This window comes from Thamnophis elegans, chromosome 5 (genome assembly GCF_009769535.1).
Source record: "Thamnophis elegans isolate rThaEle1 chromosome 5, rThaEle1.pri, whole genome shotgun sequence".
Classification (NCBI taxonomy): Eukaryota; Metazoa; Chordata; class Lepidosauria; order Squamata; family Colubridae; genus Thamnophis; species Thamnophis elegans.
The window spans coordinates 26,361,177-26,374,208 of record NC_045545.1 but is presented as its reverse complement, the minus strand read 5'-3'; the positions used below and the strand labels follow the sequence as shown (position 1 = coordinate 26,374,208).

General features: G+C 44.2%; 1 protein-coding gene across 1 annotated transcript in view; it reads left to right on the top strand.

The window, feature by feature from the left end:
* The window catches only part of RAVER2 (ribonucleoprotein, PTB binding 2), a 59,564-nt gene that overhangs the window by 23,822 nt on the left and 22,710 nt on the right, over positions 1 to 13,032 (top strand). The window contains exons 4-7 of the mRNA XM_032218911.1: positions 2,228 to 2,419; positions 8,990 to 9,116; positions 9,921 to 10,003; positions 12,710 to 12,808. Coding sequence (XP_032074802.1) covers positions 2,228 to 2,419; positions 8,990 to 9,116; positions 9,921 to 10,003; positions 12,710 to 12,808 — 501 coding nt within the window. The remainder of the gene's footprint in view (positions 1 to 2,227; positions 2,420 to 8,989; positions 9,117 to 9,920; positions 10,004 to 12,709; positions 12,809 to 13,032) is intronic.

Below are 13,032 nucleotides of genomic sequence, written 5' to 3'. Positions count from 1 at the left end.
CCTTAAGGTGGCATTCCTACCAGCTAGAAGGGTGTCAGAGCTAGGAGCACTCTCCTCTAGGGAGGACTTGTGCATGTTCCACAACAACAGGGTCAGGTTGAGGTTGGACCCAGCCTTCCTTCATAAGGTGAATTCCATATTCCAGTGTTTTAGGAGCTTGTTATCCCCGATTTCTGCCCTAATCCGGCTAGGGAACCGGAACAGCAGTGGCACCAATTGGATGTCAGACAGGCCCTGGGTATTTACCTGAAGCGGACGGCCTCCTTCCAGAGGTCAGAGGCACTCTTCCTATCTTTCCAACCATCGTTTCTGAGTAGGAGGGTAACGCCTTCCACCATTAGCCGGTGGATCCGCTTAGCCATATCCCTAGCATACGAGTCCCAGAGGTTGCCGGTGCTGGCCGGCATCACGGCACACTCGACAAGGAGCGCTGCCACCTCGGTGGCTTGGGCATCCCAGGCCCCCATAGAGGACATTTGCAGAGCGCTACATGGGCATCCCCATCGCTGTTTATCTGACATTACAGGTTGGACACGTTCGCATCGGCTGATGCAGCGTTTGGGTGCAGGGTGCTACAGCAGGTTATTGCAGAGCATGAGTTCCCCGCCCATGGGACTTAGCTTTGGTAGGTCCCATCCACTGGAGCCTCCTGTCCCTCGCTCCGGAAAATGGCAGTTGGTCTTACCTGAACTGCTATTTTCGGGGCTCGGACAGGAAGCTCCAGTTCCCGCCCTAGGTAGTATGATAGCTGGGGTGGTGGGAGTTCTCCTTTGTGCCTTGTTTTTAGGTCTGAGGGAAGCTCACTTCGATAAAGTGGAGAAGGAAGGGTGGAGCAGCTTCATCCCAGTCTCGTGGCCAAATGGGCGTGTCAATACCATCCACTGGAGCCTCCTGTCCGAGCCCCGAAAATAGCAGTTCTGGTAAGACCAACTGTCATACCACCTCTGACTGGCTCCACCCCCATCTATTCTCTGCCTCCCATATGTCAGTTGCAGTAACCTTCCCCTGGAGTGGGGAGGGAATGGAGATTTTACAGTATACTTCCCCTGCCATGCCCACCAAGCCATGCCCACAGAACTGGTAGTAATTTTTTTAAATCCTACCACTGATATGTATGTATTTATTAGCTGACTTTGTTTTAATGGCATTGTTTTAAGCTTTTATCATTTTCAGTCAGCTGCCGTTCTGAGTTTCCCTTAAAAGAATAAAAGCATTTGTCTCATTATTTCAGGGTGCAGAATCCTTAAAATCCCTAAATTGTCATGATAAACTCCCTCTTCACCTATCTCCAAACCAGTGTGGAGAAGGGGAAGAGAAGAAATGGACGGTGAGCACATAAGGAGGTCCTGTCCACATTGCCATCTTGAGAATGATGACCTAAATTGGAATATATACAACTCAAAGTCATTTGTAATTGGAATGGTCTGTACACCCAGAAAAAAATGAGAACATAAATATTAAACTACTTGGTCATCTGTGTTCATTTCAAAGTTCATAAAACAAATGCAATTGAAGCTGATCTTTAAAAAAATCGCAGTTTGACATGATCACTCAGTGGTGCATCCAGGCACCATCTCCAGTGAAACATTTGCTCTATATAGATTTATTGTGCTCTAGCAAGTTAAATTATCTTCCCTACTGAATTCAAACTTTTTTTTATTATTTGAGTACTTCAATTCTGGTAACTGTTGGGGAGATACGTCTTCTGTAATGCTACAAAAGAAATAACAAAACCTATACCTTGCACAAAAACATATGTAGATATTAAAACTAATCAAAATGTAATGGCATTTCATGCTTTTAAATAAGAAAGTGTGTCAATATAATTATGTTTAAAAGTCAGTGTGTATTTCATAGTAAGAATAAAATCTCAAGGAAATATATGCTCATGATTGCAAAGTTTTGTTCCTAATTCTGTTTCTTCATGAGTACATTTTTACTTGTACATTACAACTAAATTTTACTTACATAACTGCCACAAAAAATTATAGCTCAGGTTATTCAGTATCTATTGTTTTTATTTATATTTTATTATATTTAGTATTTATTGGGGGTGAATATCCGCAGATATTTGTGTATTAGATTAACTTTGAATCAAGGAATGATCTGCATGTTGATTAATCTCATCTAAGACATACAGGTTATACAGTTAGAATAATGTAATGGTTTTTGGAACAGCTGAAAGAGAACAGACCTCTTTTCATGGTGTTGTGAAATGTCCTTTTAGCTTGCTCAGGATGAAGACAGCTCCGTTGGTGGCTTTGCAGTAATTGAGTATGAGACAGCAGAACAAACAGAGGAAGTGCAGGAAAGCACAGATGGTTTGACTATCAACGAAAAAAGAGTCCACGTGTCTTATTGTGCTCCTGGAGCTCCTGGCCGCAGTACTCTTGCTACACTTATAGCAGCACAACGAATGGTAAAAAAGTTTGTAGTGTAAAAGCAAACACAGAACATTTATTACATTAATTGCATATTGTGTAGCCCAAAGTTAATGGATCTATGATTCAGGTTTTGTTTCCATGTAGACTTGTGACTTTTCTCTGTTTGATGGTCTCTGTGAATGTAAGTTTTGCTCTGTGTATGCATAACATTATTTTTCTTTTAAATCTATGAACTGCTCCTGCAAATTGAGTGAAAGGCAAAATATCCTGACAATGTTTGCCTTTCTGGTCTGGCTTTAGCTGCAGTTATCATTATACTTTGTCCAGTGGTGGGATTCAAATAATTTAACAACTGGTTCTCTGCCCTAATGACCAGCTGGGTAGGTGTGGCTCGGTGGGCATGTGACTGGGTGGGTATGGTCACTCACTTCGATGGGCGCTTCACCTTCACCTGTTACGGAGTAATAAGGGTTAACCGGAGAGGCAGTTTCTGTAAGCAGGGCAATAAAAATTAGGCTAGAAACAACACCAGAATGTTTCCTTCCTGCTTCCTTACAGGATTAGCCTTGTAAAGTGGAAAAAACCAAAATGAGATTTCGTCCAACAACCGGTTCCCCGAACTGCTTAGAAAGTTAACAACCAGTTCTTCCGAATAGGTGTGAACTGGCTGAATCCCATCACTGAAGTTGTCCATATTATTTTATTTATTTATTTATTTATTATGCTACCCAGAATCATTTTAGATAGATGGGTGGCCTATAAATTTAATAAAAATAAATAAACATGAGATCCAATTTAATGTAGTGATTAAGGCAGAGAAAAATTGCTTCCTGCAATCTGGACTCTTTGCTCTTCTGAATGCTCTTCAAGATATGTTGGCTTTCTTTGCGGCTACATTACACGGTAGGGACATGTTGATCTAGTGAACCACAATATGTCCAAGTCATTCTCACATGTATTGTTCTCATATACATACATACATACATACATACATACATACATACATACATACATACATTCCTTTTCTTTTTCTTACTAATGGCATGACTTTAAATTTCTCCCTATTAAATGCCATTGTTATTTGTTTTTGCCTACTGTTCTAGCCTGTATTTTTGAATTCTCTCTTTCTCCTGACAAGTATTAGCCAATCCTAGCTTTGCATCATCTGCAAATTTGGTAAGCATTCCTTCAACTCTCTCATCCATATTGTTTATAAAAAACATCAAGTGTACTGGGCCCATGCCAGAGTCCTTTGGAACCCCAATTCAAGATGTTCTCCAAGTAAATGTGCTATTTATAACTATCATTTGACTACAATCATTGAGCCAATTATAGACCCATCTAATCATAAACCAATATTTGTCCATTTTGTTGGTAAGGATCCAATGAAAAACTTTGTGAAAAGCCTTGCTAAAGTCAAGATATATTATACCCAGAGCATTGCCCTGGTCAACCAATCTAAGGAGAGCAATTTAGTATTGCAAGACTTCTGTTAATAAATATCAATGTTATGTTCCCAGGTCCAGATTCTGTTTCTTCCCTTTTCTGAAAATAAGGAAGGTTAGCCCTTTTCTAGTCTTCTAGGATCTTGCCTTTCTCCATAGTGAGGGGGAGGAGTATCCAGGATGGGTTAACTTTATCCTCTCGTTGATTGGACTGAGTCATCAGAGCTCTTGGTATAAGCCTCTGGTCCACCAGGCTCCGCCCAGTTTATAGACTCAGTCCACTCAAATGGACGGTTGACCATCCTAGATCTCCAACAGGTCGAAGATATTCAAGAAAGAAAAGGAAGGAAAATTCCAGTGTCTCCCTCCTACAGCATCCCAGGCGAGCTGGCAACTCCCGGGACTGTAAGGATCGGCCAAAAGCCCCTCAGCGGGCGGCCCGCCGCCCAGGCTTCTGAGTGAGACAAGCAACACTCAGACAGGAATTTGCCGGGTGAGCAGGAGACAGAGGGCAGAAGCCTCTGGCAGGCACGCCCGGCTGCAAGGACGCCAGCAGCGCCGGAGACTTCCCCAAGAGCCGCGGATCGTGAGAAGGGACAGGCTAGGACGGCGCGGAGCCCCCCCGCCCCCTGGAAGGGAGCCTTGCAAACGCGGAGCGCCCGCCCCATTGGTACGTGACCCACCTCATTGGAGGGGGCTCACGGGCAAAGCAAGGACTCCAGCGGCATGGGAAGTGAAGAAAACGGCAGCAGCGCAGCTCTTCGGAGCACAAGCCGCCCAGCCAGAAGATTCAAAAGGGGCGCCTTCATCTCCTGGCAAAGGCGCCATCTTGAAGCCATAAGGGACCATGTGTTCCAAGATGGCGGCGCCCAGAGGCAACAGGAGACTGGCAGGACACAGGTACAGGCCTGGGCGGTGAAGGCCGCCATCACCGCCTCATTGTTCAACAGGTCTCCTCTGCTCTGGCTGCAGGAGCTGCAACAACGCATCCCCATTACCGAGGTCAGAGCGCACCAGGACATCAATAAGCTGGGGGCGGTCATCCAATCTGTGGCAGATGCCTCATTGTCTGCAACCAGGCTTGCCTCCAGGGCAATTGTTCCACTGTTGCATCTCGCAGGCTGCTGTGGCTGAGACAGTGGCAGGCAGAGGTTCACCACAGGTGGCGCCTGGCATCCACTCCTTTCACAGGAGATGTCCTTTTTGGACCCGCTCTGGACCCCTATCTGGTTGAGAATAAGGACTAGAGGAAGGATCTCCCCACAGCCCCTAAGAGGGGACAGTTTAGGACGGTGCCTTACTCCAGACGGCCCTGTTCCCGGGGACAAGACTTCGGGTCCTCCTTCTGGGGTTAGGATCCCTTCAGGGGTTCAGGGGCGGGGTACTCAGGTGCCAGGCATTACGAGGAGGCTCTTCCGGCAGGCAGAGATGCCAAGATAGGCAGCAGAGGGGCAGGCAGCAGAAGCGGCCCTTCCGAGGGAGCGGAGGATGTGGCGGGGGGATGCCCCTCCCGCAAGAACTAAGGCCAGAACCGAGTCACCCCCCCCCCTAGGGGGGCGGTTGGCATACTTCACCGACTGCTGCGACCGTGCCTCATCAGATAAATAGGTTCAGAACACCATGAGGCACAGTCCGGCTCTGGAACTCCTGTCTAAACCCCTGGGGTTTTTCCAGAGCTGCCCGGTTTCAAATAACCCGGCACGGAGATTACTGATGCAGCTATACAACTCCTGCTGGACATGGAGCCATCCAGCCAGTGCCTCTAGACAGCAGGGCCAAGGGCATTACACCATCCCTTTCGGAATCCCCAAGACATCGGGGATGGAGGGCAATTCTGGATCTGAAGTGGCGGGACCGCTTCAATCATTACAGGAGGTTCAAAATACATTCCCTCCACTCCATCTTGGAGGGAATCAGACAGGGAGACTTCCGCACTTTTATAGACCCCACAGAGGCCTATTTACACATTCCCATCATTAGGGATTACAGGAGGTTTCTCACGTTCAGCTACCTGGGGCAGCACTCCCATAACCAGGCCTTGCCCTTCGGCCGGTATCCCTCCCCGCAAGACTTCACCAAGGTAATGGCTGCCTTAGCAGCGAGCTGGAGGCAGATTCCAGTTAGGATTCTAGGCCACCTAGATGACCTCCTCATACAGTCATCCTTTGAAGGGGCATTAGGGGATCTAGATATCACCTTGCCATTCCTGAGGGAGCACGGGTTCTCGGGGAATCCGGTTAAAAGCCAATTCTACCCTTCCACTAGGCTCATTCACCTAGGGGCTCTGATAGACTCAGTGGCAGGTAAGATATTCCTGTCACCCAAAAGACAGTGCTCGCTAAGACGACTAGTCATCCAGGTAATCAAGGGAGACAGGGTGCCTTTAGCCACATGGTCTAGATGGTTAGGCACCAGGGTCTCAGCCTTTGGCATTATTCCTTGGGCCCGTCTCTACATCAGAGACCTACAAGGGTTCCCTTGCCATTCCAGCAAAGGCACAGGAGCTACTCCCAGGCCAGGGTTCTTCTCCCGGCAATAGTCCCACGCTCACTGTTCGGGTGGACGTCCCCGGCGATAACCAAGGGCGAATTCTTCAGAACGCCAGACCGCGTGACGGTAGCCACAGGTGCCAACCTGTTCGGAGGGTGGGGGGCGCCCACCTACAAGACCAGATAGTGCAGGGACAGTGAACCAGACAGAACTGACTCACAATATCAACTGTTTGGAGCGCAGGGCAGTTCGCTTGACCCTAGAAAAATTTCACCACTCTGTCAAGGACAGACACCTTCCAGCCCCCACAGACAATATTGCACCCAAGGCCCACTTAAACAGACGGGGGGACCAAGTCGAAGGCCCTCATGCGGGAGGCCAAAAGGCCGGGTCAGTGGGCCGTAAGGAATGTTCTCTCCTTAAGGGCGGAACATATAGCGGGGGGGACAACATCAGAGCCAATTGGCTTAGCCGGGCAGAAGTGGACAACTCGGAGTGGAGATTGCACCCGGTGATCTTCAGAGAGGCGATGGACCACCTCAGCCACCCGGAAGTCGAGCTATTTGCCACCCCCCTCCAACACCCAGCTCCCAAGGTTTACGCCAGGTACCAAAGCCTGGGGTCAGAAGGGGCAATAGCAGTTAGACTTATATACCGCTTCATAGGGCTTTCAGCCCTCTCTGGGCGGTTTACAGAGTCAGCATGTCGCCCCCAACAACAATCCGGGTCCTCATTTTGCCCACCTCGGAAGGATGGAAGGCTCCTGGCCCCTGGCCTCGGGGACTGCTCTACGCTTACTCACCCTTGCCCCGGATTCCCAGGGTCATCCAAAAATTCTTTGGGAGGGGGCGGAGCTGGTACTGGTTGCCCCCTATTGGCCCAGGAGGCCATGGTTGGCAGACCTTCAGTCGCTATTGGGGGACAGAGTGCAGAGGATTCCTCAGGATAGGCTCTCCCTCAGGCAGGGGTCACTGGAACACCCGGAACCCCAATGGCTCCAATTGACCACTTGGTGGTTGAGCGGAGCATCCTGAAGGAGGAAAGACTTTCCATCAGGGGGATAGAGCCCTTAGTGCTCAGATTTCTTCAGGCAGGCCTGGACAAGGGGTTAGACCCTAACACGTTTAGGAGACAAGTCTCGGCCATTTCTCAGCGCTTCTATGCGGTAGAGCCCAGGCACTCAGTCAACAACCTTTAGCAAGGCAGTTTCTGAAGGGGGCATCCAACCTCACACCACTCACGACACACAGGTGCCCCTCCTGGGTCTTGCATAAAGGGCTGGATGCTTTAAGGGGGCCCATTTGAACCATTGCGAACAATGTCTCTAAAGTTTTTAACCCTTAAGGTGGTGTTCCTAGTGGCCATCAAATCTGCCAGGCGGACATCACAGCTGCAGGGCCTGTCCATGGAGGACGACCTATGCATCTTTCACCAGGACAGAGAGGTGCCGCGGCTGGACCCTTCCTTCATTCCTAAGGTGGGTTCATGTTTCCACAAATTACAGGACCTGGGCATGCCCAATTTCTGTCTGGACCCTGCTCACCCCCTAGAGAAGAAGTGGCACACCTTAGATAGAACCTGCCCAAAGAGAAAGTCCGAGGCCCGGTAGGTCTCCTACCATCTGTGGTCTCTGGGTAAAAAGGTGACTTCCACCACAATAGGCAGGTGGTGAGGACCTGCATTGCTACAGCCTACCAATCCCAGGGCATGCAGGCACCAAGCCCCATCACAGCACATTCCACACAAAGTGCAGCCACCTTGGCATCCTGGGCTACACAGGCCTCATTGGCGGAGACATGTAGGGCAGCCGCAGGGTCTTCTTCCTCACCCTTCGTGAGGAACTACAAGCTGGACACCTTTGCCTCGGTGGAGGCTTTGTTTGAGCGCAGGGTACTACAGGCTGTCCACAGGGCAAGGGAGACATCTCACCAGGCTTACTTTGGCCAGGGGTCTTCAACTTATTACCCACCCTAGGGACGTTGGCTTTGGTACGTCCCATCCTGGATACTCCTCCCCCTCACTATGGAGAAAGGGCGTTGGTACTTACCTGATACGCCTCTTCTCATAGTGGGGGGGGAGTATCCAGACCCCCCCTGTCATGGTAAGGTAACATTTACTAGGTTGTAGGTTGTAATAACATGACCAAAGTAGGATTCAATAAAAAGTAGAAACCTTAACAAGGTCTGGAGTGGATGGTTCAACGAGTCGGATAGAGTTCTTCGTCTACAAACTGGGCGGAGCCTGGTGGACCAGAGGCTTATACCAAGAGCTCTGATGACTCAGTCCAATCAACGAGAGGATAAAGTTAACCCATCCTGGATACTCCCCCCCCACTATGAGAAGAGGCGTATCAGGTAAGTACCAACGCCCTTTCTCCAGGATTTTGCAAACATTACAGAAAGTGGTTATGCAATTAGCCATGTCAATTTTATGTCTTCTTTTCCCCCAAAAACCTGTTTGTGTAATGAAATGTTGAAACTGGAAAGCTTCAAGGATTCTATAAAGTTTCATCTATTTTAAGATTATTATTTTTTTGCCACTGTTGAGTTTGGATTTTCTCATTGCTAATTTTGTGCTCTATGCACAATGAAACCACTTGAAATGAATAGATATGAATATCCTTCTTTTATTGTGAAACTCAGTTTCTTTTCAATTTCTCCTTTATTCAAGATGAAAAACAATCAAAAAGGATTACTTCCAGAACCAAATGCTGTGCAAATCATGAACAGCTTAAATACTCCAGGCATGTTGCAGATGTTGTTACGGCATCAGATGCATGGATGTGCTAATAAATTTGGTAAGATTTGATAATATGTACTCTGAAATAATTTAGAATTTACATGTACATTAATTTCATAAAGCAACAGCATTGGGTGGGAAGGAACCAGAGCAATTACACACCTTTTCTCTTTCTCTACTTTAAAAAAAATCTATATATTTAGCATTGATCTCAAATAACTTGAAATTCCCACTGATTGAGTGAGGAAAACCTGAACTTATTTCAAATGATATTGAAGGGGACTTCAGATGAAATATAGGCAGACCTGAGCTCTGTTGTTTTGCTCCGAACAAGGAGTGAACATCCTTTGTCTCATACGCACTTCTTGCTTCTTGCAAAAGATGTGTGAAGCTCTGAGTTATTCCTGGAATAAGAAACTATAGAGAAATAATACACTTTTACAAAGTTTAAAAATTAAAAATGAAGCTGTCAGTTGGGCCTTAGAAATTAGCTATATAGATAAATTATCACATACGTTGCTGAAGCTATAAATATGAGCAAAGCTTGCAAAATTCTCTCTTCTGTTTCAGTTAAAAAAAAAGCTTTTCTGCTTCTTTGGGCAAGGAGGGAAGCAATAAATAGTACATAATTATATCCATTTCTCCAGCTTTTAATATGTATATCCTTGAAGATTTGGGAATATAGCAAAATATGATACCTTATCTCCCTGGCAAAAGCCAAACCTAAATTATACCAAAGTTTCTTATAAAACTGTGTACATTATTTCAGCATTATTGTGAACATGAATTTTGTAATTATCTTAACATAGGTATTATAAATAAATTTATGATAAATTTGATTATATTTTTTTTCCTAAAATAGTCCTAGGAGCTCCCATGAATGTGCCTCACCTTGTAAATCCATCAGTCGGTCCAGCCTTTTTGCATTTGAATAAAATTCATCAGGTATGTTTATAGATAACATATATTGGTGAAGCAGATGTATGATAAAAGTTAGAATGTTAGTGTATTATCATAATATTAGCAAATTATGCTAAATTATGACAGTATTTATCTTGACTTCTTAATTGAAACATCTGTTTTATGTATTCTGAAATTTAATTTCTACAATTTGCTCACTAGAGAACAAAGAGACAAAACATGGTCTTGATTTTTTTATCAAAGTAACAAATATAAGAAACATCTATTTTCCAGATAACATCTATTTTCTTATTAAGCAAGATGTAGAATAATACATAACTAGAGCCCGTTTGGTCTCGTGACTAAGGTACCAGGGTAGACCCTGGAAGAGTTTGAGTTGCATATATTTCGGGATACCGTATTTTTCAGAGTATAAGACACACCTTTTTTCCTCAAAAAAGAGGCTGAAAATCTGGGTACGTCTTATACATCGAATACAGCATTTTTTTCCTCCTGAAGCCCTGCCCCTTCACCAAAATGGCCGTGTATAGTCTTATGAAGGCTTTCAGAAAGCTCCTGGGGGCTGGGGAGGGCAGAAATGAGCAAAAATGAGCCGTTTATTGTCCCCCCCCCCCCAGTCCCCAGCAGCACTCTATAAACCTCCATAAGGCTATGCATGCAATTTTTGTTTGACAAAAAACAAGCACGTTTTTGTGAAAAACGGGCCATTTCCCCCCTTTTTTTGGCCCCCACCCCCCAGAAGCACTCTGCAAGCCTCCCCAAGGCTATTCATGCCTTTTATTTGAAAAAAAACAGGCCCGTTTTCACAAAAAACGGGCCATTTTTGGGAGATTTGCAGAGCAAAAACTTTTTTTCTCCTTTTGGAAAGGTCTTTAACTGATGAGAATTACATTGATCAAGTGCTGTGCCAGCAGAAACAAAGTCTTAAGGTTTGTCAGCGATTTCCTTCTCCAGCACATCCCTCTACCTACCTACCTACTCTCTCTCTTTCCCTACCTATCTACTGTATTTCTCTCTCTCTCTCTCTCTCTCTCTCTCTCTCTCTCTCTCTATTTCTATTTCTCTCTCTCTATCCCTCTACCTACCTACCTACTCTCTCTCTCTCCCTACCTATCTACTGTATTTCTCTCTCTCTCTCTCTCTCTTTATTTCTATTTCTCTCTCTCTATCCCTCTACCTACCTACATACACACACTCTCTCCCTCCCTACCTACCTACTGTATTTCTCTCTCTCTCTATTTCTCTCTTTATATATCCCTTTATCTACCTACCTACCTAACTACTCTCTCTCTCTACCTACCTACTGTATTTCTCTTTCTTTCTCTCCCTCTATATCCCTCTATCTACCTACCTACTTTTCTTAAAATTTGCCTCTTCAAAACCTTGGTGCGTCTTATACTCCGAAAAATGCGGTAGATAGAATAACTATCTTAAAATAGTTCCTCTCAAATTAGGCCCTTATTGTTTTCTTAGCAATACAGGTAGACCTTGACTTACGACCACAATTGAGTCCAAAATTTCCATTATGAAGCAAGGCCTTTGTTAAGTGAGTTGTGCCTCATTTTATAACTTTTTTGGCACAGTTATTAAGCACATCACTGTTGGTGTTTGAGTGTATCGTGCAATTGTTAAGTGAATCTGATTTCACCTATTGACTTTGCTTGTTGGAAATAATGCAACTGTCATACATACATGCAGAATCATCTGATCACATGACCATGGGGATGCTGCAATGGTCATAAGTATGAAAAATGGTCATAAGTCATTTTTTTCGGGCCATTGTAACTTTGATTGGTGATTAAATGAATGGTTGTAAGTTGAGGACTATCTGTAATATAGAAGTGGTTTGCCTGGCCACCTTCTGGTTGATTTTCTCAACTGCCCAGTCTAGCTTACAAATCTGATATTTATTGGTAGACTGCCATCTAAATAAAAACTAGGACTAACCCTATTTAACTTCTTATCAATGGACAAGATCAGTTAGCTGCTGCTACTTGTTGAAAAACAACTATTTAATGTTCAGTTATTTACATTTATAATCATCTTTTGAAATAGGAAGGCACATCTGTAATATTACTTCTTCTTAATAATGGAAAATAACCAAGATTATATTTGTAGTGGAAAATTTAAACAGCATAATATGATTGTTTCCATTAAGAGGAATGTGTTTACATTTTTAAAAAAACTTCACTTAGAGCTTACATATTATAGTAATAGCACTTAGACTTATATACCATTTCACAGTGCTTTAGAGCCTTCTCTAAACGGTTTACAGAGTCAGCATATTGCCCCCAACAATCTGGTCCTCATTTTATCAACCTTGGAAGGTTGGAAGGCTGAGTCAATCTTGAGCTGGTAAGAATCGAACTGCTGGCTGTCAACTGGCAGCTGGCAGAATTAGCCAACAATACTGCATTCCAACCACTATGCTACCATGGCTCCTACATTTTACCATCTTTTAGAAGAGTAAAATGAAAAATAGGGGTATGTATATTAGTTCTCAGAAGAAAAAATTAGTAGCTATCCCAAAGACATATGCAGTTGTCATTTCACAAATATGTGATACATCTTTAATGTTGAAAGGAATTCTATATTTTGAAGATTGAATCATATAATTGGTGAAATATATATGAAATTAATGTTTACCTTTATCTCTTTATGTTGTTTGGAATAATATTTGTTTTATATGTATGTAACTCATACATAATTCTATTCCTTTCAATCTTACAGGGTCCTGTTTTTGGAAATGCATCAAATTTGTTGCTACAAAATTTATCACATCTACATATGGCACCACTATCAAAGATTGAGAATATACAACCTAATAGTGTGAGTTAAATAGGCTTGTACTTGTAATTTAGACCAAACACCTGGATAAAATGAAGAATGGAAATATCTTCTAATTCATATCTTTGTTTGTAATAGTAGCAGTAGTATTATTTCCTTTTTCTTTGTCTTCTGTTATCAGCTAATATGGTAAAACAGAGTGTGTGCATTGAAAATCTTTGGAACGGTTTTATTCAAATACATTTAAAAAATTAATCTATACTTTT